Source organism: Bos taurus, chromosome 3, assembly GCF_002263795.3.
Source record: "Bos taurus isolate L1 Dominette 01449 registration number 42190680 breed Hereford chromosome 3, ARS-UCD2.0, whole genome shotgun sequence".
Classification (NCBI taxonomy): Eukaryota; Metazoa; Chordata; class Mammalia; order Artiodactyla; family Bovidae; genus Bos; species Bos taurus.
This window is the reverse complement of record NC_037330.1, coordinates 67,168,253-67,195,683: the sequence shown is the minus strand read 5'-3', so window position 1 is coordinate 67,195,683 and position 27,431 is coordinate 67,168,253. Positions and strand designations below refer to the sequence as shown.

The 27,431-nt window shown below is 41.5% G+C and overlaps 1 protein-coding gene across 3 annotated transcripts in view; it reads left to right on the top strand.

Moving 5' to 3' along the window:
• Window positions 1-27,431, top strand: part of AK5 (adenylate kinase 5) — a 259,132-nt gene that overhangs the window by 161,987 nt on the left and 69,714 nt on the right. For all 3 annotated transcript variants that reach the window (NM_001083757.1, XM_005204415.5, XM_005204414.5), the window contains 1 exon segment: window positions 26,504-26,546. In NM_001083757.1, coding sequence (NP_001077226.1) covers window positions 26,504-26,546 — 43 coding nt within the window.

Here is a 27,431-nt window from a genome sequence, read left to right as displayed (position 1 = left end):
GGAGAAAGTGGAAGGAACCTGGCCCTTGTCTTTCCTAAGTCTCTTTCTCTTCCAAATCTCTGTGGGGGTGAATGGAAGTTGGGAGATCAACGCAGCCCTCTGGACATCACAAGTAATATAGAGCCAGTCAGCTAGCCAGTCTTTCAGTGGGTTTGTGCATCTTCAACTTTACTACACACTTCTAAATTGCACTCACTCAACTGATTCTTTTAAATATTTAAATGTAATAACTATATACCAAAAGTAATTAAATTTATGCCATTCTATCAGTAAGAAACTGTGTAAGCACAGTTTTGTTATACAAATCAACTCTAAAGTGCAAATGTTTTTAGAAACAATGGCACAGGTAAGGACTGTAGACTGCCTCCATGTAACATTTCTGCATTTTTTCTAAATCAGGCTCTGCCCTTGTAGTTTATGGAAGTTTCATTCTCAGTCATGTTATGAGGAGCCCCTTCTTCCTCTCCTTCAGGGCCTTACTAGAGTCTGAGAAGACTTACCCAGTCCAAAAAGTAAGAGGCTTCCAGTTTTCACCTCTTAATGGTCTTTATGAGATGGTTCATTGTTCACACCTGAGTGACCCACTCAAAAGTGGACCACTCCACTCACAGCAGACACAGTACTGGGACCAGCTGCAGTGTTCGGGGAGTTGAGATCCCAGCCATTCACCTGCTAAACCCGCTTTTGGTCTTGGGGTTTCCTGGAACTGTTGGCATGGGAGTGAGTCAAGTTCCCTCCATTCACAAACTACAACTCTCTCTAATGCTGAAATAGTCTCTCTCTCATGGCTGGGAAAGGCAGTATTGGCCCATTTCTTTCTCCTCCAATAGAATAGAATTCCTATTCTAATGACACCCTTTCTTGGACAGTATTACTCCTAGAACCTAGCATTCTCTTATTTATTTACACTTGTTTTTGTAGTGAACCAACAAAAGACATGGTTAGTTTTTCGTCACATATCTGACTAGCTTTATTTCTGGAGATTTTAATCATTTTGACTTTCATCAGATTTTATTTACTCTAAAAATGCTTATTTTCAAATGACATATATTTAAATCCTGTAAATCAGACTACAGCTATCTGGTTGACTTTGTTTTCCAAAGAGATTTTGAATAGATTTGCCAAAGCAGAAAATTAATATTTATTACCAAGAGAAAAAAATCATTGTCCAGCAAAGTCAAGTTGAATAGATAACACTTCTTGCTACTTGCAGTTCTTCACTATGGAAAGCAAAGGCTGGGCAAAGCCATGCTTTAAAAGCTCTCCAGGTGATTCTAATGTGCAGCTGGGACGAGACCCACTGCCACTAGCTAAGAAGGCTGAGGGTGAGGGATGAAGTGCACAAAAGTAGTAGAGCAGATCAAAAGCCCCAGCAGTGGTGGTTTCCAAAGTGTAAGAAAATATGATCTTTTCAAATTCGTTTAAATGTGAAAAATGTATGCCAATTCCTGATGGTGACCCTAAGTCAGAGTAAATGTAAGTGAGCTGCCAGGGATTTTGCAAGTTCCATACAGTTTTTGCTGGGAAGTAGAAAGCAGTGTCTGGTTGAGAAGCTCCTAAAACAGCAAATAATTTCTCAAGATTTAACAGTTTTTAAATAACAACAAAGATTAGATGCTAGTCTCTGAACCTGTAGGAAACCTAGACTAAACCCCAACCCAATGGCCACTTCCCCTCTGAGCAGCGAGAGGTCTCATTTGGCATCGGCCCCAGTAAGGGAGGTTAGCAGACTGGGTTATACCAGCCAGGACAGAGCCACCTGGACATGGAAACATTCCTGCGTCTTTAACCTTGAGCTGGGGCTTAGAGGATGGATAAGATTTGACCAGGCAGAGACCATGTGTGGGAAAGAGAGGACATGTAAAAGCACAGACTTGAAAGAACGAGCAGGGCCCACATTTCCAAGTAAGATTGCTAAGCCTCCCAACTTGCCGAGGGTTGTCCTGATTTTAAAGCTGAGAGTTCCACATGCTGGGAACCCCTTGGTCTTGGCAGACAGGGATGGTTAGTCACTCTAGTCTCAAAGAACCATGAGGAGTGGTACCCAGGGCATCATTGACATCTAAATCCTGCTCTTCTCACCTGCCCAGTGCAGCCTGTTCTGAAGGCCAATACAGTTCCTCCATGTGGGCATGTTTGACCCTGTTTCCAGTGTCTGTGATCTGAGATCTTCCTCTCTAAAGTTTCCTTTTCTAGCACACATCCTATAATAGCTTCCCTAAAAAGAGCCAATGGAAGGTAAAAATTCTGTCTTCCATTACTAAATGGTTCCATTCCTTCCTCATAATCTTTTGATAGGTTAAAGAAAGAAAGAAAGTGAAGTCGCTCAGTTGTGTCCAACCTCTTTGCAACCCCATGGACTGTAGCCCACCAGGCTCCTCCATCCATGGGATTTTCCAGGCGAGAGTACTGGAGAGGGTTGCCATTTCCTTCTCCAGGGGATCTTCCCGACCCAGGGATCCAACCCAGGTCTCCCACATTGTAGGCAGATGCCTTACTGTCTGAGCCACCAGGGAAGTCATAGATTACTGGGTATTTAATCCGAGGGTAGCAGTCAGCTTTTGCCAAAATGTTAAAGGCACCAAACCATTTTCTTCTGCCTTGCCGAATTGCAGTCTGGGGTTATTCCGATTTCCCATTCTCTGTCATTGTGACCTGGGGCATCCCACCCTCTCCTAATCTGTGGAAGTTTTTAAAGATCTCAAGTTTCACAGTGATGTCCATTGCTGTGGATCTTCTTTCATTCATTTCAAGGTGGAGACTCAGGTCCTTCAACCTTGTAACATTTTATAGTCTTTATTTTTTTGGTTCATTTTCTACCCTCTGCTATCTCTGTTCTTGCTTTTTAGTTCATCCTCCTTTTTTTGGCTGTACCATGCAGCATGTGGGGTCTTAGCTTTCCAAGCAGAGACTGAACTCACACTCTCTGCGTTGGAAGTCTTAACCACTGACCCACCAGGGAAGTCCTCTGTTCTTGCTCTTTAGATTTGGATGTTAGGCTTCCTGAACTGATCCTCTCATTCTCTTCTCCCATTTTTCACCTCTTAACTTTTCTGTTACATTTTGCTTTCTGGGAAATTCCTTAACCTTACCTTCCAATTGTTCTTCTGAATTTATTTCAGTGATCATATTTTTAATTTTAAAGAGCATTTTCATCTTCTTTAACTGTTCCTTTTACACACCATAATTTTTAATTTGGGGGTTTTAATATCATCTTATTTTTTTTTTTTTGAGAAGAATAATGTTTAGATTACTTTCTAACTTTTCCTCATTTCTTGCATGATTTTTATTTCCTTTGGGTATATTCTGTTTATTTTGATCCATTTCTCTCATATTCAAAGTTTCCTCCTAAATTTTGGGACCCACGGTTGTCCATTTATAATAAAGGTGAGTCCAGTTAACAGCTCTGGTGCATGGGGGCTCATCCACTGGCAGGTTTTAGCCCAGCATGGTCAGGCATTGTGTTCGTTTCCTGCTACTGCTATAACAAATTACCGCAGACTTAGTGACTTCAAACTGCACAAATATATCATCTTATAGTTCTGGGGTCAGCAGTTCTTAAAGGCAAGATATCTACAGAGCTCCCTTCCTTGTGCAGGCTCTAGAGGAGAATCTATTTCTTTGCCTTTTCCAATTTCCAGGGACTGCCTGTATTCCTTAGCTTGTGGCCTTTCCTCTGCCTTCAAGATTAAATCTATGCACACCTTTCCCTCCCTGCTTCCCTCTCTGACAAGGGTTTCTTTCTTATGCCTCCTATTTTGACTCTAACCATTCTACCTTTCTCTTTAAGAATTCACCTGGTTATATCCACCCCCTACAACTTCTGAGTCAATAAGTCTGAGATACTGTCCAAGAACATGCATTTCCTACAAGTTCCCAGGTGATGTTGATGATTCTGGTCCAGGAACCACACACTTTGAGAACTACATACAGATTTAACATATGAGCATCATCTTGTTCACCTCTGTATCCCCAGCAGCTAGCATAGTATTGAGCACATAGTAGGGCCTCCATATATGGTACCTATCATTATTATCTTTATTAAGATAAAGAGTTGGGGAAGGAAGCAGGAAGAAGAGATACTATTTAAATTTGTCTTAAGTTTATTGAACTAGGAAATAGTTGGCTAAATATCTATATGACTTTTGAATCTTAAAATTTTAATTACATTTTAAAATTAAATTTTTTAAAGTTTATCCTATTTTAGCCTCCAATTAAAATAAATTAATTTTTAATTAAGATTTTAGAATTTAAACCTTAATTTAATTTTTTAATTAAGATAAAATTTACAAACAATAAAACTCACCCTTTAAAAAGTGGAAAAAAATGTATCCTATTTTAGAGAAATAAAGCTTACAATCTTTTGTCTGATACAATGCAAGTATCAAATGGAAACACTGACATTCAAAGAAATCTATAAAGGCTCTAAATCTTAGTCTTATAATGAGCAGAGTGCTCATTTCAGGGTTCAGGTACATCCAGAATCTCAAAGATATGATGCAATTCTATATCTTACCCAAGAATGTACATATAAATTTCTTTAACAAAAGAGTCATCAAGATGGAAAAACAGAACATTTTCACATGCAGGTTTTGTGTCCAATGGATGCTGATAAGGTGACTCAGACCTTACAGAATAGGTCACCATACGCACAAAACAAGCCAAGGGGTAAATGACAGGTTATATCACTCCTAGCTTCATTTCCTAGCAAAAGATAAATCCAAAGAAAAGCTTTTAAAGTGATAGTAAATGTCACAGGAAATACACAAAGCAAGACAAAGAATGGATATTCGTATGTAGACCTGCTGCTCCATCATTTAAACAGAGATTTGTTACCAAATCAATATTAGAATGTACATTTGTTTGCTCCCATACATTAGCATCAATAAAAATAAAAAAACATAATACTTATTGTCTTCTGGAAGTTAAGTTGCCAATCCTGTCAATCGAATTTCAAGTTGGTTTAAAATGATTCAGAGGGTCAATCAAAGTGTTCTAGGAACATCCTTTGAAGAACTGGAAGTTTTCTTTGTAGGACAGTGAGTCGTCTTTGGAAAGACTTTCTGACTTTCTGTTTTCTAAGACTATTCCCTGTTTTCTAAGGTCCATGAGTTCTTACCTATTAAAAACTCATAGACAGGAGACCAGATGGTCTATACATTTCTATAAAAATGGGGTCACAGTATTTCTACTCTTTAGTTGCCAATTTATTCACATGATATCATGTTGTGAGCCTCCTTCAATATTAATCAATATGCTTTCTCACCATTTTTGAGTAGTTGCACAAAAGTAGAAAAAAATGATAATTTGGGAACTTTGTAGGTCTCTATGCCTTAAAATAATAAAACTGGTGTTGCTAAAAATATTCTTGAGATTAGCTAAGAATATTATTACTAATAACTTGAACCCTGCTTTAATGAAGAAAAGTAACTTATATCAGTTCTGTGTAAACTAGAACCTCTGCACTCCTTCAGGTTATCTGAAAATTTATTCTCTTGACTAATTTAATTGTGTCCCTGCTGCTTTATTTGCAGTTTTGCATCAAATCCTTTTTTTAAATGGCATACAAAAAGTCCAACCCTAATGGATAATCCTATGAGATTATCATAAGTACAGATTAATTGGGTGTGAATCAATGAACTACTTCAAAAAATTATAGGAAAATGTCGGAGGGAGGGCCTTCTTCCCTTCTAATGTTTGAAGGGAGCCCAATAACTAGCACCCCTTCTCCCTTCTGGACTTCTGAACAATTGAGAAGTTCCCCAAAACACTCCCCTTCTCCAGAGAAAAGTGAGTGGTCAGAGCTTAGCGGAGTTAGTCTGGCAATAAGTTAGGCTCACGTTGATTTCGTGCTTTACAAGTTTTATTAAGCATCCATCTGAGTCAAGAAAATGCTGATATGGCAATTCAACAACTGTATACTGAACATCCTCTAAATGTCAGGCACAATTCCAAATTCTGGGGTTATCAAACTTAAGATTCTTTTAGTCCTCACCTTCAAAGATCTCGGTCTCTTGGGAAAGGCAAGCATGTTACAAAAATGTGAGTACCTTAGTTAAGATTCATTTAGTTGCTGGTTACAAAAACCTGTGTAAACTAGCTTCAGCAAAGGTTAAACTTATTCTAAAGCTTTGGGAATCTCACACGTCCAAAGAATGTACCTGAGCAGTAGGAACAATGCTGAACTAGCGACTGAAGGACCATTAAGAATTTTCTTCCAGCGTATGTCTGCACCCTGCTGTGCGTTATCTTCTTTTCTCTCTTTGCAGACCTCTTTTACTGGTCATATTTACATGGTGGTCTACCAACTGGTCTGGCCAACACAGAAGCCAATCTCTCTGTGTCTGTATTCAGAGAGAAGGATGTCTAATTGTGGTTTCCGTGCACTCAGGACCCAGTCACCTGTGGCCAGGGTCCCATTTTTACTGGCAGAATGGGTGCTGAGCAGAGAGTCCTATAGATGTCCATTATACTAAGAAATTAAAGACATGCTCTGAGTTAATGAAGAGGGAACCACTTTGTCTCTTTTGTTCAAGGCACCGTGAAAGATGAGAAGATAAAATACACAACTAACTGTAATATAGGACAGACCATGGTGTAGTGTACAATATCACAGAAATATGACATTCTCTACAAGCACATCAGAGAAGGAGATTAATCCCAATGAGAGGAAGGAGAAAGATTCTTGAGTTTGGTCTTAAAATGGGTCTTCTAACAAGAGGAGTTGTTGGAAGCTAGGCAGGTCATTCTTAGTAAAGATAAAAGGCTGAATACTGAGGTTGGAAATGGCCATGCCCACCAGGAACAGCCAGGGGCAGGTGGAGCAGACAGTGACACAGATGAGCCTGGAGTGGTGTTGTTGACTGGCTGGCAGCCCTGAATCCTGATGAAATTTCTAAACCCTGTCTCCCCAGACATATTTTTCTTATTCATGAAAGCAAAGTGCTGCCACTTCAGGGTCCTATGGAGAAAGAATACTGATACCAGGCCAAGAGAAAAAAGCAGCAGCTCAAGATTACCTTTTTTAAAAGCTCACTGCCACTTTCAGGAGATGAAAAATGTGTATCTGCAATTCACTGAAGGCAATGAGTAGTCTGTTCTTGAGTTACTGTGGCAACTGCTCAATTAAGTGAAAAAAAAAAAGAAGAAACAAATGTACTCTAGCTGTTCTTGAGCTTAACATTCTTTTTCTAAAAAGAAAGAAAGATGGTAGGCAATGTGTGTGGTGGGTTATTTTCCCCAAGGCTTTCCTAAGACTCTGCACTTCTTCACTTTGCATTTCAAGCTTGTGTCCCGTCCTCCCCTCCCTGCCAAGCTGGATGCTAGGCCTGCTAAGGTTGGGAACATAAGCCCCAGATTTCATCTCAGAGTTTTCTGGGGTAATGTTTGCTTCCATCCAGCTTCTGCCAAAGGCCACTTGGGTAGATTTCAGTTTTTAAGGTGGTGGAGTGGAGCCAGTAGGGGAAGAATAGGTAAGAGTAGTGGGTGGGGTGGGTTCTAGCACTGGATTTGACCCCAGACTTATAACCTCCAACAAAAGATGTGACTTTTCTGAAGACACAAAAAATAACTCCTGCCTTGACATATTATACTAAGAAACGAAGGCTATAATAACACCTTGCTGCTGCTGCTGCTGCTGCTCACCACTTCAGTCGTGTCCGACTCTGTGCAACCCTGTGGACTATAGCCCACCAGGCTCCTCTGTCCATGGGATTCTCCAGGCAAGAGTAGTGGAGTGGATTGTCATGCTCTTCTCAATAAAACCTTAGCTATGTACAATAATTTGCTATTTACTTCCAATCATCTCATTGCTTCTGAGCCGCCACCCTCTGGCCTGGGCTGTTCTCATCACTTTAGACAGAAGGACACCTCCAAACCATGGATCATGGAATGATCTCAATACAACAGAGCACCCGTCATGTCACTTCCTAGCTTACAGCCCTCAGTGCCTCTCTGCCCTCTGCTCCTAGGACAAGACCTGTGTCCTCACCATGGCCCCGAGGCCTCACTGTGGCCCTGAGGCCCTGCCGGATAGCTCCGTGCACAGGCTCCCATCTTCCTGACTCTGTGTCCAGCCCAGCTGGCCTCCTTCAGCTCCTCTTGGGTGGCGGCTGCTCCTCTTTTGCAATAGCTGAGGGCTCTTCTTGAGACACCCACCTTCCCCCCCTTTCCCACTTGTCCAGCTTAGCACCCACTCCCTAACCCCAGTGCACAACGGAGCACCTATAATTTTCCTAGAACCCTGTCTTATATAGATCTGTATTTAATGATTTAATATTTGTATATACTGTGAAAAGACCACCAGAATAAGTCTAATTAGCATCCATCACCACACATAGTTACAAATACTTTTTCTTCTAATGAGAACTTTTAAGATCTACTCTCTTAGTAGCTTTCAAATAAACAATACAATATTATTAGCTATAGTCACCACGCTCTACATCCCTGCTGCTGCTGCTGCTAAGTCACTTCAGTTGTGTCCGACTCTGTGCCACCCCATAGATGGCAGTCCACTAGGCTCCTTTGTCCCTGGGATTACGTCCCTAGGACTTAGTATAACTGTAAGTTTGTACCTTTTACCTGGAATTTATACCTTTGCCCATTTCATATGTTAATTACTTACCCAGTTATTTTTCTAAAATAAATACCAATGTGTCAAATCCATGATTTAATCTCCTCCATATGTATTCTTCTTCAGGACTTTTAATTTTTTTATTTTAGTTCATATGCAGTAAAGACATGAAGAGACAATGATAAGGAATGATTTCAACCTTTACAACATTTCTCATTATCCTCTGACGTTTCATGTCCTTCCACTTCAGCAGAAGGAGATCATCTGAGCTCATAAGATGTGTTCAATCTGACCAGTCTGGCCCCTCTCCCAAAGCAGAGAAGTTTCACAATCAATAAGCACACTGCATTGAAACCTTGCCCTTTCTCTTCAGACCTCATCCGATTCTTGAAACAGTATCCGATTCTCTAAACAGTCTCATTGTATAAGTAGGAAAGAAATGGTGGTTCCTAGGATGGGAGGCAGAAAGCAGCAGCAGAAGAGAGGCTTACATGCTGAGGCTGGGTCAAATCTGGGCTAGAGGCCTGGCCTGAAAACATGCATGGATAAGCAAGCAGGCACCAGGCTTATAAACACAGGGTGTATTTATTCAGAATAGGTGAGGGCAGGAGTGTGGAGAGAGTGCTGTCTGACTAAAACCACAGAAGTGGCATTTGCAAAAGCTGTAAAACTCTCATCTGCTTCCCCCTACACACATAGTTTCTTTATTTTCTATCCTGAATATTTAATAGGGGAAAAAAAGTTGACGAAACTTCACAAGCCACTTTCCCCAGGTGGTGCTAGTGGTAAAGAATCCACCTGCCAATGCAGGAGATGCAAGAGATGCAGGTTCAATCCCTGGGTCAGGAGGACCCTCTAGAGAAGGATGGCAACTCACTCCAGTATTCTTGCCTGGAGAATTCCATGGACAGAGGAGCCTGGTAGGCTATAGTCCATGGGGCTGCAGAGAGTCTGACACGACTAAGTGACTGAGCACACACCTTATGAAGACAGACCACTGCTAACTCATTAAGTGCCTTTGTGTAAACTAGAAAAAGCCCGCCCCCATTCTAGACACACACATTCTTGAGGATGCACAGGTTGGTGAGTGGATTCAGGCCCCACTCCCCTCCCAGCAGAATATTTGGACAGTGCACAACTGCAGAACTGTACAAGGCAGCCATGCCTCAGAGACAGGTCACCTCCCATTTGCAGCCACAGGGAAAGGGCTGTCGTCTCTCAGCAGCAGCAGTTCAGCCCTTCATTTTGAATGCCCCAGCTTTGAAGAGTTAACTTCTCTAATACACTTTTCCTACCTGAATCTCCTTTATCTCTGCTTTGGCAGTTGTTTCTTTTTTCTGCACACCATTCGGTCTGAGGGCCTTTGAGCAGTAGTAAAGAGCAGGCTGATTTTCTTGGCTCCTACATCTGTTTGCTTTTTAGTATTGGGTTGGATGTGTGCTTTTCCAATTCAGTGTTAACAGTCTCTTTTAAGTATCCCCCTAATAGTCTTTGTCAAGGCCTTTTCAGAAGATAATAAAATGTTTCTCTTTTCCTCCTGTGAAACTTTGTACTAAGATTTTAAAACAAAGAAGCAATGTAAAGTACAGAGTGCTCCAGGAGGCACACAGCTAGGTCACTCCAGAAACCAGTGTGTCAGCACTCACCTGCATTGTCTTGGGGAAATTACAACAGCCGCAGTGAAGAGGGCAGAGTCCTGGCCTGAAGAATTTCCAAATACTGTTTTAAAACAAGAGGTGCTATGTGTCAGTGAATTACTGCTGTGAAACTGCCCAGAACTTAAAATAACATCCATCTACTATTTCTCTTGCTTCCCTTGTAGCTCAGGCTGTAAAGAATCTGCCTGCAATGTGGCACACTTGGGTTTGATCCCTGGGTCTGGAAGATCCCCCGGAGAGGGCAATGACTACCCAACTCCAGTATTCTTGCCTGGAGAATCCCATGGACAGAGAAGCCTGGTGGGCTACAGTCCACGGGATCACAAAGAGTAGGACACCACCAAGTGACTAACACACTTTGAGACACTGGGGCTGGCTGAGCAGATCCCCTGATAAAGGTTGTACTCAGCTGGGCTCACTCACAGTGTGATGGTTTTATGCGTTAACTTGCCTAAGCTATGCTGCTGCTGCTAAGTTGCTTCAGTCATGTCCAACTGTCTGCGACCCCATAGACAGCAGCCCACCAGGCTCCTCCGTCCCTGGGATTCTCCAGGCAAGAATACTGCAGTGGGTTGCCATTTCCTTCTCCAATGCAGGCATGCATGCTAAGTCACTTCAGTCATGTCCTATGTGTGTGACCCTATGGACAGCAGCCCACCCAGGCTCTTCTGTCCACAGGATTCTCTAGGCAAGAATACTGGAGTGGGTTACCATTTCCTTCTCCAGGCTAAGCTATAGCCCCCTGTTATTTAATTGAACACCAATCCAGACATTACAGGGAAGATATTTTGTAGATATGGTTAACATATGAAATCAGTTGGAACTTCCCTGGAAGTCTAGTGGTTAAGACTCCATGTTTCCAAAGCAGAGGGTATGGGTTACATACCTGGTTAGGGAACTAAGATCCCACATGCCATGCAGCACAGCTGGGGGAAAAAAATCTGCAATCAGTTGACTTTATGTAATGAAAATTATCTTTTTAAAAATTGAGATATAATTGACATATAATATTGCGTTAGTTTTAGGTATGCAACATTATAATTTGATATATCTTGCAAAATGATCACTGCAATAACTCTAGCTAACATTCATAACCACACATAGGTAACAGTTTTATTTTGTGATGACGTTTAATATCTATTCTCTTAGTATCTGTCAAAGAGAAATTCAATATTGTTACTGTATATACGTCTTCAGGGCTTATTTATCTTAGAGCTGAAAATTTTGACTTTTGTCTTCACCCATTTTATCCATCCTACTATGACAACTACCAGTCTGTTCTCTTTATTAGTGGGTTTTTTTTTTTAGATTCCATATATAAGTGAGATCATACAGTATTTGTCTTTCTCTCTCTGATTTATTTCACTTAGCATATGCTCTCAAGATCCATCCATGTTGTTGCAAATGGCAGGACTTCCTTCTTCTTATAGGGAATAATATTCTATTTTGAGTATATACCACATTTTCTTTGTCTATTCATCTATCAATGGACAGTGACACTGTTTCCTTATCTTGGCTATTGTGGATAATGCCATGATAAACATAGGAGTGCAGTATCTCTTCAAGAGAGTGATTTTATCTCCTTCATATAAAAACCCCAAAGTAGAATTGCTGGATTGTATAGTGATTCTATTTTTATATCTTGAGGTCCCTCCATACTGTTTTCCATAGTGGCCACACCAATTTACATTCTCACCAATAGTGAGATTAACCTTGATAATAGGGGTGAGCCTCATACAATCAGTTGAAAGTCCTTAAGAGCAAAACTGAGGTTTCCCTGAGGAAAAGGAGATTCTGTGGTCTCCAATGTCACCTCCTGCCCTAGAGTTTCCAGCCTGCCAACCTGTCCCTTAGATTTTAGAGCTGCCTAACCACCCCCACTGTTATGTAAGCTAATTCCTTGTAGTAAATCTCTGCTGGAGATAGAGATACATAGATGGAGTTACATCCTACTGGTTCTGTTTCTTTACAGAACTCTAACTGGTCAGCTGCCGGGTCAGCCTGGGCCCGGCTGGTCTAGGATGGCCTCTCTGGGATGAATGGAACTGTTCCACATGGTGTCCCATCCTCAGACAGGTTACCTCAGATTTACCCTCATGGTGAGGGGAAGGGCAAGGGAGAATGTGGAAGCATGCCAGGTTCTCAAAGTGTAGCCTCAGAAATGGCACACCAGCATCTCTTCCTCAATCTGTTGGCTAAAGCTAGGCCAACTGGCACAGATTCAAGGCTGCAGAATAAGACTCACCTCTCAAGGAGAGGATATGAAGGGCAAGAATGCAGGCAAGAGTGAACATGTGAGGCTGCAGCTGCCACTAACCTATCACAGACTGACATGATGATGCAGAAAAGGACCAACAGCGAAATTATCTTGTAACAATAAACACTACAACTGTAGTTAGATAATTAATAAGGACCTGATGTATAGCACAGGCCATATTCTGTAATGGCCTATATGGGGAAAGAATCTTTACAAAAGAGTGGGTTTATGTGTATACATAACTGATTCACTTTGCTATATACCTGAAACTAGTACAACACTGTAAATCAATGACACTCCAATAAAAAATTTTTACTAAATTATTTTTAACAACCAATATGCCTTTTCCCTCTTTTGAAGGCAATAAAATTATAAACTAAAATATTCAGAGCCTTAATTTTTGCACTCTTAAATGGAGGGTAGTAAAGCTGCTTCATGGTATTAGCATAAGAATAATGAGGTATCCGTGAAAGCATCTGCTATAGTGCCTGGCAGGAGCTCAGCACATGATACTTCTCTTTGATAGCAACGCTTGAGAACTACCGCATGCTAGAAAAGAGAGGGCAAATATATTTGAGGCACAAGACTAGAAAAAATTTAAAGTGTTTTTGTAGCCTCAATATGTATAGGTAGAAAGAGTGGATTAGGAAAATGAATGTATATACTAAAAAAAGAAGAAAGAAAATGAATGTATATATAAAAAAGAAGAAAATCTTCTCATTTGTAACAAGGATGAACCTTGGGGGCATTGTGCTAAGTGAAATAAACCAGATGGAGAAAGACAAGTACTATATGACTTTAGTTATATGCTGAATCAAAAAGCGAATTCATAGATACAGAGAACAGAATGGTGGTTGCCAGAGATAAGAGGTAGGATCAAAAGATTCAAACTTCCAGTTAGAGAATAAGTAAGTAATAGGGATGTAAAGTTTAGCATGGTGACTATAGTTAATAACACTATATTGCATACTTGAAAGTTGCTAAGTGAGTACATCCTATAAGTTATTTTCACTATGGTGACAAATGCTAACTAGATTTATTATAGTATCATTTTGCAATAAATACAAATATCAAATCATTACATTGTACACCTGAAACTACTCTAATGTTATATGTCAACTGAACTTCAATAAAAAAAAATTCATAAATAAAAGTCTTTTTTAATATAAAATAATTATTTAACAAAAAACTCAGCCAATATATGGTGATTCCAAAACAGTTTTTGAATTCGCAGGGAAAAAACACCATATGGATACAAACAATCCAAACCCCATAATTTGTCTCTGTGGTTTTGAATTTTCTTATTTTAATGGCACATTTAGAAGCTATAATTTTTAATTTTGCGGGGAGGGGGCTGTGCAGGGTCTTCATTGCTGCACATGGGCTTTCTCTAGTCGCGGTGAGCAGGCTTCTCACTGCTATGGCTTCTCTTGTCTAGCACGGGCTCTAGGGCATTCGAGGCTTCAGTAGTTGTGGCCCATGGACTTTGTTACCCCCATGGCATGTGGCACCTTTTTCAATAAGCTGATGTGATGAGAAAATTAAGTGAGATAATGCCCAATAAATGTAGTTATTGTTATAACCAATATGATAAAATGATGAAAGTGTTATTTCAGGGTTTAGAATGCACTGAAATGCTTTTTTAAAAATCATCTCCAGGACTTCCCTGGCATTCCAGTGGTTCAGAATCCACCTTGCAATGCAGGGGACACAGGTTCAATCCCTGGTCAGGAGCTAAGATCCCACATGCCAAAGGGCAACAAAGCCTGTGCCCACAACTAGAGAAGCCCACACATTACAGCAAAAGATCATACATGCCACAGCTAAGACCTGGCACAGCCAAATAAACAAATAAATAAATGTTAAAAAACATCTCCACTGCCTACGTAACTCTCCTGTTAGTACTTTCACCCCAAAAACTAACCCTGCACATTGGGGTGTTATTGTGCCAGCACACTGGGGTGTCTAGACACACAGATTCTGTGCCTGCAGTAGTCTGGAGGTTCATCTGTGAACTATCGAACTTGCTGAGCTTAGTCTGTCCTCAAAGAGCCATTTTTGTCGATGCGAAGAACTATTACCACACAGAGTAGCGTTACGTAAACAACTCACAACAAATTAAGTTGATAATAAGGAACATGAAGGAATCATAATGTGTAATAAAAAGCAAGAATGGCAGCAACAAAGCATCCTTCCCAAAAACCGTGAGACTGCCAGTTTTAGCACATGCTCATGCCAGGCCTGTCCCACAGCCAAGTTCTTAGAGTACTGAACTAGAGTCCGCCAGGAGGCTGGTTCTTTCCCATCTGCCCTCCTCAGCCTGTGAGTAGCATCTCCCTTCAAGGTCGCACAATCGTCCCTTCAAATAGTGCTTCCTCACACAACCATATGCAAAAATGGAATGGATATGAAGTGAATTTCCCCATGCATGTCATTCTCTCGTCTTAATAGGGAGAAAATCTGTCCTCTGAAGCCTCCCCTGCCCCCCCAAAAGATTGCTTTTTCACACCCTTTTGACCTAGAATTCGTCACAGGCCCATGCCCATAATGCAGAGGATGGGAAAGCAAGTATTTGGCATTTTCAGCATCTGAAGAGGGAGCTGGCTCTGCCTGAAAGAAGGTGGGCTGTTGAGTAGGGATCAAGGACTGTCTGCCAAGGGAGGTTGGGAGGAGGGCAGAAGAGGTGGCCCTGGCAGGACTCCAGTGCCTCCCATCCTACCTCCACTAAGAGGTAGCTCCATTCTTCTTCCATATAGAATCCTGCTCGAATAAATGTTTCCATGGATAAACAGCATTTGTAACCCTTTGTTACAAACTCAAACACCTAATATACTCAGTAAGTCAAGATTATTTATTTACTATTACATTCCCAACATCTAGGACAGTTCCTAGCATGTAGAAGGAGCTTGTGTTCATTTCCTGTTGCTGCTATAGGCAGTAAAGAATCTGTCTGCAATGCAGGAGACGTGGGTTCAATTCCTTAGCAGGAAGATCCCCTGGAGTGGCAACCCACTCCAGTATTCTTGCCTAGAGAATCCCATGGACAGAGGATCCTGGAGTTATGGTTCATAGGGTCTCAAAAACAGAGTCAGACATGACTGGGCACACATTACTATTGTAACAAACTTGGTAGATTAAAAATATCACAAATTTGTCACCTTACATTTCTGGAGGTCAGAAATCCAAAATGGGTTCACTGGGCTAAAATCAGGGTGCCACTAAGTAACACTCCTGGAAGAACTATAAGAGAATCCTTTTCCTTACCTCTTTCTGCTTCTAGATGTTGCCCGCATTTCTTGGCTTGTAGGCTTCTTCCAGCAATAGCATCTCTCTGACGTCTTCTTCTGTAATCACATCCTCTCTGATTGTGACCTTCCTGTCTCTCCCTTATAAGGATCCTTGTGGTTATATTAGATACACCCAGATAAACCAGGATGATTTCTCCATCTCAAGAGCCTTAACTTAAACATATCTGAAAGACACATTTGCCATGTAAGATAATGTATTCACAGCTTCCAAGAATTAGGCAGTGGACATCTTTGAGGATGTGGATATCATTCTGTCTACCACAGAGCTCAATAAATATTTGTAGGATTGTTGAATGAACAGTAAAGTGTCAGCATTGGGTGCTGCTTTAGATGGCATCTAGTCTGACCTCCTACAAAGTCTAAGAATCTCTTCACTGGCAGACAGTTATTTCGCATCTGCTTGAATATTCCTGATGCTGGGGGCTCTCCATCTTCCAAATCAACCCTTCCACAATTGGACAGCTGTGAATCTTAGACATTTAATCCTTTCTTCCTTACCTTACTTCTGCCCTTCTATAATTCCAATTAAATATGTGGTGGTGGTGATTTGGTCGCCAAGTCATGTCCAACTCTTTGTGACCACACAGACTGTAGCCAGCCAGGCTCCTCTGTCCATGGGATGTTCCAGGCAAGAATACCACAGGTTGACAACCAGTGGGTTGTCATATCCTCCTCCAAGAGATCTTCCTGATCCAAGGAGTGAACCCACATCTCCTGCATTGGCAGGCAGATTCTTTACTAACTGAGCCACCTTCTGCCTTTCTTTCTGGAGAGTTCTATACATTATATCTTTTATATGACTGTTCTTAAAGAAAAAAAACTGACTTACTGTATTTATCACTTAGAAATCTTTACTTTGCACAGCTCCATCTCAGTCATTGGGGGTACAAAAAAGATAAAAGACGGCCCCCTATCTTCAAGGGGGTTATTGTGAAAATGAATCCTGCACATAAAATGATGTAGTTAAAGTTAAACGAGGTCATTCTTGTTAAGTGCTCAGCATTGTGCCCGGCATGTAACAAGTGTTCCAAAAAATGTTACCCGCTCTTGTCACTGTTCTTACCATGCACAGATGCTCTGGGTCAAATGACTCATGTACCTGGAGTTTGCTGATAGAGCAGTGACTGGAGAGGGCTCAGGGAGGAGAGGAAATGGAAGGACAGGCAGAATATTATCAATTAACAAACTTAGGCAGGACTTCCCTGATGGTCCAGTGGTTAAGACTCCATTCTTCCAATGCAGGGGGCAAGGTTTCAGGGAACTAAGAGCTCACATGCCTCATAGCAGGGTCAAAGAAAAAAAAAAAACTTAGGGCAAAGGGAAGCCATTTCAGGCTGGGCAAACATAGTAAGCAGGGAGTCAGAGGCCAGATTAAACGAGTCAAGTTCTAGGAAAATTAAGACTCATTTGTCTTATATAGAGTTGCTTGGGCAAAACAACATGAAATTTATCCAAGTTGTAGATACCAGCTATAGATAGCAAGTGCCCCACAGTCTCTCCACATTACTCTCTTCCTGAGCCCTTCCTGGGACTTGTAGACTCTATAGCCTAATGGTTTCAGGTCCAAGGAGTGTTTCTAATGAAATGAACACTTCTTTCAACCTGCCTCTTTGATTTCTGTCTCCAGCTGGGAGGTCACCTTCAGCTCCTCTTTGCTCTGTGCTCAGCGATCACTAACTGTGTCCCACTCCTCACCCAACCTTAACCCCTAAAACCTCAAGGAATTGAACACAGACGTTCAGGTGGATTATAACAAAAGTGAGAGAAGTTGAGGCAAGGTCAGAGCTGGACTGTGGGTGTGTGGATGGTCCCTGGAAAGCTGTTGTGTCTGTGTTAGTGATAAACATGAAATGCTTCAGATCACTGAGAAAGCAGGAGGCACATCTGTGACAAGCAGAGGACTCAGAAGGAAGAGGAACCAGAAGGAGTTAGCAAGGAGTCCTTCCAGCCTCCACTTGCTCACCCCATCCAGATCTGCCATCTCCCAGCCTTACTTCCTTTTAACAGAAAGCTGTGTACTGCTCAGTCACTCAGTCTTGTCCAACTGTTTGTGGCTTTGTGGACTGTAGCCCGCCAGGCTCCTCTGCCCATGGAATTTCCCAGGCAAGGATACTAGAGTGGCTTGCCATGCCCTCCTCCAAGGGATCTTCTTGATCCAGGGATTGAACAAGAGTCTCTTGCATTGGCAGGCAGATTCTTCACCACTAGTGCTGCCTGAGAAGCCCCTTTGACAGAAGGATAGTGAGACAAAGGATGATGACCCCGGGCAATATTTTTCTCCTTAGAAAATGCATAAACACACATGTTGCTAAGTTGCCTCTAAGTCGCTTTAGTCATGTCCAACTCTGTGCAACCCCATAGACGGCAGCCCACCAGGCTCCGCTGTCCCTGGGATTCTCCAGGCAAGAACACTGGAGTGGGTTGCCATTTCCTTCTCCAGTGCATGAAAGTGAAAAGTGAAAGTGAAGTCGCTCAGTCGTGTCCGACTCTTAGCGACCCCATGGACTACAGCCTGCCAGGCTCCTCCATCCATGGGATTTTCCAGTCAAGAGTACTGGAGTGGGGTGCCATTGGCATGTTTTATTCTGATAATTAACCTGATTGTCCATTTTGCTTAGACTGTCTCATAACAGTTGTAACCTCATAGCACCGAAGCACAAAAGTACTCAAGAGAGACTAGTGTCGCTATAGTGTCCAATGATTGACTCTAAGCTTTGCCATTCTATTTCTTTTATACAAAGAATCAGAAGACAAAAGTTCAGTTCAGTTCAGTCGCTCAGTCATGTCCGACTCTTTGCGACCCCATGGACTGCAGCATGCAAGGCCTCCCTGTCTATCACCAACTCCCGGAGCTTACTCAAACTCATGTCCATCGAGTCGGCGATGCCATTCAACCATCTCATCCTCTGTCGTCCCCTTGTCCTCCTGCCTTCAATGTTTCCCAACATCAGGGTCTTTTCCGATGAGTCAGTTCTTCACATTAGGTGGCCAAAATATTGGAGCTTCTGCTTTAGCATCAGTCCTTCCGGAGTGATTTCCTTTAGGATGGGTTAGTTCGATCTCCCTGCAGTCCAAGGGACTCTCAAGAGTCTTCTCCAACACCACACTTCAAAAGCACCAATTATTCGGTGCTCAGTTTTCTTTATAGTCCAACTCTCACAACTGTACATGACTACTGGAAAGACCATAGCCTTGACTAGACGGACCTTTGTTGGCAAAGTAACGTCTCTACTTTTTAATATGCTGTCTAGGTTGGTCATAACTTTCCTTCCAAGGAGTAAGCATCTTTTAATTTCATGGCTGCAGTCACCATCTGCAGTGATTTTGGAGCCCTCAAAAATAAAGTCTGTCACTGTTTCCACTGTTTCCCCATCTATTTGCCATGAAGTGATGGGACCAGATGCCATGATCTTCGTTTTCTGAATGTTGAGTGTTAAATCAGCCTTTAAACTCTCCTCTTTCACTTTCATCAAGAGGCCCTTTAGTTCTTCTTCGCTTCTGCCATAAGGATGGTGTCATCTGTGTATCTGAAGTTATTGATATTTCTCCCAACAATCTTGATTCCAGCTTGTGCTTCATCCAGCCTGGTGTTTTGCATGATGTACTCTGCATATAAGTTAAATAAGCATGGTGACAATATACAGCCTTGACATACTCCTTTCCCAATTTGAAACCAGTCTGTTGTTCCATGTCCAGTTCTAAGTGTTGCTTCTTGACGTGCATACAGATTTCTCAGGAGGCAGCTAAGGTGGTAAGATTTCTCAGAAGGCAGTTAAGGCAGGTAAGACAAAAGTGGTAAAGACCAAATAACTCTCCTTGGTAAGACTCTAGTCAGGTGTGACTTTATGGTCAACAGTCACTTGAAATGAAATCAGGATGAGAACTTGACTCCCTTCTTTGAACAACCAGCCTTGCACAACCCTGGGACCATGTCTGGAGTGTGAAACCAAGACCAAGTGTTTCCTCCATGGTCTTCCAGCAATGACTTGAGTTGGACATATTTTTGAGCTGATGAAAACAGGAACTTATAGAAAAACATCAGGAAAAAGCCTCTTTCTTTAAAATTTCTTATTAGAGACACCAACATTTCAATTTATACCTAAACAAAGAAAATACCATTCCTCCTCAAGAACTAGATCTGTAAACCACTGTTTAAAGTAGTTCATGTAGAGAGACTGCAATTTAGTAAGATGGGAAAAAGGCTAACCTCACATCCCCTATATTTTTCCCTCCTTGTTTACTCAATTATACAAGTACTTCCACAACAAGCAGACCTCTAATTGTGTAGACTTCAGTGAAAGAGAAATGGAACTTGCTGTAAAATAAATTCTTGGGTGCAACTAAATTACATACCACTTCTCATACTTTTTTTTTTTAAATTGCACATTATTTTAAATGAAAACATGCTTTAGAAAAGAACTGTAAACACTCAAAGCATTTCTCAAGGACCAGTTTCCCTTCCTCCTGCTGATACAATAAAGCTATGTTCCATTTTCCAGTATTCTCCAGCTGAAGGTCTGAGTTATTTCAAAACTACATTCACAGTTCTCCCAGTAAAACTTGAGAGTTCCACTTCCAAATCACTTAAGCAGAATCCAGCTTCAGTCCCTCTTTTAGCAAATGAATCTACCTTCGTGCCTATTCATGTGACATGACGAGTGTTCCCTACCCTCGTGTAGTGAAGTCGCTCGATACTCTCTGTCCTCCTCACTTGACACACGGACAAGTCATCACGCTCCTTCTGGGCAGCAGGAGAGGGGCTAGAACATGGGCTGGGGCATCAGGAAACCCCACTGGCTGTAGCCTCCTGCACAGTCCACCTAAGCTTTCTGAGCCTGAGTTTCCCTATCTGAAAAATGGGAAATAGCAAACCTGCGTACCTCCTAGTGTCTTCTAGGGAATCAAATGAGATCACACATGTTAAAAACACCCCAATAGCCACCCAAATAGCAGTTCCAATAACCATTTTAAAAATTGTTCCTGTGAGGTGCTTTGGTTGCTTTTGTTCCTTGAGTGGCATGGAGAAAAATAATCCAAAAAATCTCATTTTCAGGTCCCAAAATGGGGAAACGATACTATTTTGGTTGTTCTTTTTAAATTATTCTTTCTTCCTGTTAAGAGTCTGGTTCTCAGTGAGATGAACCCTTCTGAGAACTCCAGCACATTTTTGTGCCTCAACCCCAGCCTTGCTTCACTGCCGTTGCTTCTTATAAGCAGAGATAGTGTCGTTAGACAAATTTAAATAAAAAATCCTCACATGCTAGCTTTTATGATTTTCCCAGAACGTAGATGATCTACATAGTACTAGTTAAAGTGTGAAAAGGTTAGAAAAGATGCATCCTCATACTGTCTCAGAAACTACAGAATCTCTTTGAAATCCATTTTCTTAGATTAAAAAAAAAAAAAAAAACTAGATTGGTATCTGTGCTCAGTGCCAGAGAAAGAAAATATTTTTTTCCTTACAATATTTGTGAATTTTGGAGCAAACAATTACTCACTGTGCCATTTTATTGTTATGTAAAACCTCTTTCTCGTAATCCCACTTGAAGCTTGAATCCCACATATTCTTTATGCCATGAAACACACACACTGTTTAAGACAAACAGGAACTAGAAAAACACTCCCCAAATGACCTACTACTTCTCTCTCCTTCCCAGGGGAGGTTTTGTTTTGTGGTCCCCAAAAAGGATTTTTAAAAATCAACATTGGCAGGCTTCCCTAGTGGTTAGAAGAATCCACCTACCAATGCAGGAGACATGGGTTCTATCCCTGATCTGGGAAGGAGCACCAAAGCCCGTGCACCACAGCTACTGAGCCTGTGCTCTGGAGCCCAGAAACTTCAACTACTAAGCCCAAATACCGCAACTACTGAAGCCCAGGCACCCTAGGGCCCATGCTCTGCAACAAGAGAAGCCGCCGCAATGTGAAGCCCACGTACCACAACTAGAGTAGCCCCCACTTGCCACAACTAGAGAGAGAAAAGCCTGCACAGGAAGGAGGAACCACAACAGCCAAATATATATATAATATATATATATACATATACACATAAAATATTTTAAAAAATCAACACCATCTACTGAAGGAGGGGCAGTAGAGGACCTGATGACATGACCACTCCCACAGTAAGAGGATGCTGATGTAGAATCTAGCTTGGTATCAGGGCACTGAAGTCAGTTCTCAGCCCACCTCTGGGCAGCAATGGAATCTCACGTATTGACACATCCCAGTCTAGAGGTACCACAGTACCTCAGTTGCATCATTCCTATCAGGGTTGCAGCAAGGATCCAGTGAGATCATACCAGTAGAAATGCTGCCAGAGCTGTGAAGCACTGTTTAAGTGACAGCCTCATCTTATGACATGATCTGCTTGTGACAATGCCCTGGTTCCGTAACCAGGAACAGACACCATGCTGCCATCAAAGCATGTTGAAGAACGAACGTAATGCCTTATGACTGGTGAAAATCTGTGAAGCTCTGTTGTTCTATTTTGATCTTGCCAACCAAAAATTCAATGATTCAAGGAACTGGGATGACAAAACATCCATACCTCAAGGTGGAGATGTAGGAGCACCAACCCAAAAGGAAAATATCCACACACACCAGATAGCTGCTCTTCTGACAAAGAATACCAGGATCCATCCAGCCTTGCAGAAGTAGCTTCTTGCCTATACATCCACAGAGGGAAGCAAAGTGGAATGCAGGTTGCTTTTACTCTCCTCCTGCATCTGGCATGACTGGGGAAGAGAGATAGAGACCAAAACACACATGTAGTCCAAATCTAGCTTCCTCATAATGCCATCAGTCCATTCCTGGCATTCTAAATGTGTCACTTCAACAGGATTTCTCACCAGCAATTGCCAACCTATTATCAAATATCTAGCACAAAAAGATGTGGCAACCTGAGTTGGTTTGGGGGGCCAGTGGTTTTGCTGCAGTTCTTCCCACCTTCTCCAGTATTAACTGTATCATTGCAGGCTTTGTCTTGGCTCCATACTCATGAGTGACAAATGGCACTTACATAAATCCGTACCTATATTTGTAGTGTCTCTTTTGTCAATTTGTTCAGTTTTGGTATCCTTCTTCATGCCCCCAAATTCTAGCTTACCTGTAACACGTAACCACGCATTCAGACTTACAGATGACAAAGAGTTGAGTGGATGGAGCAGCAGCAAGGTAAAAGGCTGTAACCCCAAGAGGCACCCACAGGCATCCAGGGCAGAAACAGTGGGTTGTGTTTTCTCCAAGAACACCTCAATCGAGGTGCAGCTACAGTGGAACTGGATATGAACACCTTATCAGCCATTTCTCCTAGGGCTCATTTAACATTTTGCTTATATAAAGCTTTTATATAACCTTATATAATTTACATAACCTTATATAATTGACTTTCTGAAATTAGTGCTTTTACGCAAAACACACCTAGCATTTGAAAAGAAAGAAGCTAAGGCTTAGAGCCTCTGGAGGCTGTATGGCATCTTTTCACCAAAACCAGAAGTGGTTGCCTTTCACTAGTTGTTTCTCATGTGTGTGTGTGTGAGTTCAAATAAATCTTTTCTACAAAAGATTCGCACTGGAATCATGAAGTTTATTGAGCATCACTGGAAAATAACACCCTCCAACCAAACATCCTATTCACCTGGGCTTTTGTGTCAATGAGTGCAAGGCAGCACACTCCTGAGAGAGAGCTTTTGGCAGTTGTATCGATGCCCCCAGACGCCTGTTCACTATCAGTGCACTCATGGAAATGAAGCTGGGGCTCATTTGAGGCATTTGGGCAAACAGCATAGAAGGCTGTGAATAAGTGCTGTGGATATAAACAGGTCAGACTCAAGAGACCACATAGAGGTCAGATAGGCCCTTGTATAACCTGGTGCATTATTTTATGAATTCAGATTAACTCTAAACAAACTCCCAAGGCATGATAGCCAGACACAAGAAATGTCTGATACAATTTGGTATATAAGGTGGGTTTAAGTCTAATAATTCAATAATAATAATAATAAAAGTTGAAGGAGAGGACTCAGGGTCTCCTCTTAGCATTACCTGAATATATTCAATGTCTGTTTGAAAGCAATAATTAGAGTCTGATTAAACAGTCGTTTTCCACCAAAGGCTATTGAGCATCTTTCTGTGTAGCTGTATCTTAGGTAAACGTGTGAACTGTAATTGCTTCAATTAGGTCCCTGTCTCAAGTTGGCTTCCCTAGATGCAGAGCTTTCCATGAAGATTTTTGTGAGTGTGATATTAGGTGCGCTCTTGGGAGAGAGGAACAGATGCAGGAGAGGGCCGCAAGTGAGGACAGCTGGGTATTAGCTTCAGCTTGATCTCAAGGCGACCACTGGGGAGCAGCTTATACCCGAGTCATCCCAGCTTGAGAGAGGAACCAGACCCCTGCCTGCCCTTAGCTGCAGGGGGATGGTGCAGTTACATGAGCATGAACTCTGGACACAGCCCAGGCTGAAAGCCCAGGCTCTGCTTCTCACTGTGTGACTGTGTGTGTACACGCTCAGTCCCTTAATCATGTCCTACTCTTTTGTAACTCCATAAACTGTAGCCCACCAGGCTCCTCTGTCCATGAGATGTCCCAGGCAAGAATACTGGAGTGGGTTGCATTTCCTTCTCCAGGGCATCTTCCTGACCCAGGGATCGAACCTGAGTCTCCTGCAGTGGCAGGCAGAGTCTTTACTGCTGAGCTACCTGGGAAGCCCTTGGCCAGGTGAGCAACAGGACACTCACAGATCCATGATGGTAGCCAAGCTGATGGGACTAGCCAGGCTATATGGTAGGGGATGTGGTTCTCATCCCAACCCTGGCCTCACTAAGGACATGATGACATGGTCATGAACCCCTCACGTGACCACTAACTATCAATTTCCTCATCTGTAAAATAGGGACAGGGGATGGTAGAAATGGATTATACCATCCCTGTACTTTCAGCTGAAAAATGAAATGATCTCAATAACAGAAGTAGGGGGAGGCTCACTGAGGAATAATGGACTTTTTTTCTATTCATGGAAAGGAGTTCATTAATGTAAATGTGTCCTTGAATAACCACTCCATTGAATCTTCTTCTCTCACCTGGAATAGCTCTGGATACACAGGCAAATCTAAGAAGACAGGCAGTAAAGTTGCCCTGAAGGCATATGTTCTAAAAAAGGATTGCAACGCTCTGTTTTCAGACAAAGTGCTTTTGTGGCAGTTTATCTAAATGGAGCATTAATGCAACCCAGCAACCTCATTTAACTGACTCCTATATCGTAGCAAATTAGAGGCAAGAGGCCAGAGCAAAGCATGAGCCAAAGGTTGTCCCTGAAAAACTATACAATCTCTAGGGAGAATGGTTTGGAAAATCTATCAGCTTATAAATATGTTTATTCTTTGCACAGCCCCCTCTCTGGGAATTTATCCTACAAGTATGTACATATGAAATGCCATTTATGTGAGTTTATTATTTGTTCTACTTTTTGAAAAATAGTCCAAGATTGCAAGCAACTCAGTGGTCCATCAATAAAGAACTAGTTAGAAATAATAACAACTATGGTACCTTCCATACAGTAGAACACTGTGTAACCAAGAACATCTGTACTGGTACAGAAACTTCTCTAGAATATATTGATAAGTGAGAAAGCAAAGGGAAGAATAGTGTTATCATAGATTAGCATGTGTTTTATAAACATATGTGCACATGTAATGTTTGCTTCTTTCTGTGTAGTGGAGGGGATAATATTCTATACTTACACTCAAGTGTATCCATAGATATCTGGAAATCAACTTTTGTGTGTATGGAAAGATAAAAAAAAAAAAAAAAACCCTGTGAGTGGTTACCTACAAGCAATGAGGAAGTGAGAAAATGGGGTGTATGGAGACACAGGTAGGAGTGAGGAATCTCACCAGTACCTCTTTTAAAACTAATTTTTATTGGAGTATAGTTACTTTAAATTGTTGTGTTAGTTTCTACTGTACAGCAAAATGAATCAGCCATACATATACACATATCCCCTCCCTTTTGGACTTCCTTCTCATTCAGGTCACCAGTCATTAATCACCAGTGCAATTTTACAAATTTTCTTTCTGGATTTTTCCCCAAACATCATGTATTTTTCTATAAGGAGAATGGAGTAACTGTTTGATTAAAAATGAAAATGAAAATTTTAAAGGGAGGCAATCAAATCTGGTCATTCCAACTTCCTTTATTTCATGCTTTCGTTCCGGGATTAGCAAAGTATGGCTGGTGGCTAAATAGTGAGACCACATGGCTCCCAATGCTGAAAATGTTTACTCTCTGGTGCTTTCTAGAAAGTTTGCTAAGTCTAGCTGTAAATCATGGAGTTATTTGTGAAGCAGCTGTGACTCCACCTATCAGTGAGCTTCAAGTCCTTAAGGGTTTTGTCTTCTTTACATCAGCTTTTCTGACCACAGGTAGTTATGCACGAAGGAAAAGAAGGCATGATATTGTACCAGTTACAAGGAGCATTAACTCTGGACACAAACAGCCCAGGTTGAAGCCCAGGCTTTGCTCCTCGCTATGTGACTGTGAGCAGCTAACTTCTTGATATAAGTATGGTTTTCATCTGTAAAAGGTGGGCAGTTATGGTACCTCTTTCACAGAGCCGTTTGGAAGGTTAAGTATATTCATCTCGGCAAGAAGTTTAGCACAATGCTTGTTGGTATTATCATCTAATATTTTGATTTTTTTAATAAACAGGGTGATGACCAGTTAAATGTGTTTGGAGAAGACACCATGGGAGGTGAGTTTCCTTTACTGATCAGACTAAAGTTGTCATTTTAGTAGCTCTGAGCATATCTTTTTTATTAAACACCACTAAGAGATAATAACCTACCAAGAGCATGTACTTTTTTCCCTCAGCCAGGGATCATGATTATGATTGGAATTCTGGATTTCTCCCCTCTTGGTCCATGTAAAGAACCAAAGTGATGCCTTACTAAGTGATGTATTTCCTCACCTCCCAGAGGACATGAGCCCCGAGATGCTCAGTGAAGAGAGGATGCTCAAAGAGTTCATGCTCTTTGTAACTGGTAAAAATGTTTGAAAAACAAAACACCCAATCCTCTTTGGAAGATTCACATATATAAGAGCACAGCAAGGCTCCCACATGTCCTGCAGGAAAGAGAACTGGCTAACTTTAATTCAACATTCTTCAAATTTTATTAGAAGAATGTCTAATAAAAGTCCTTTTTTAGACTTTTAAGTCTAAAAAGTGAATGTGAAAGTCCTTTTCCTGCATAATGTTGCTCCTCTGTAGTGTGCCATTGGGATACAACCTAAGAATCACCCAAATTATACTACTTCATAATTTTGTCACATTAAAAGTCTTGCCAAAACTAAAAACAAAAAACCGTTATTAGCTCCACATGGAACTGGAAATAGAAAATAACATAAATTTGACTTTGTCCAAAGAAGATAACATTTATGATTGCTCTAGGAAAATTACCTTCTAACATTTCTACTCTGTAATAAATGTTGTTATAATTATGGTCCATGGAAATATATTTACATTGACTGTGAGCACATACAAGTAAGTGAATTGGCTTTCTAAACAACCCCAGCTCTAATCTTGCTGATCCATGAGCATGAGGAGGTAGATAGAGTGTCATTTGATGATAATGGCAAG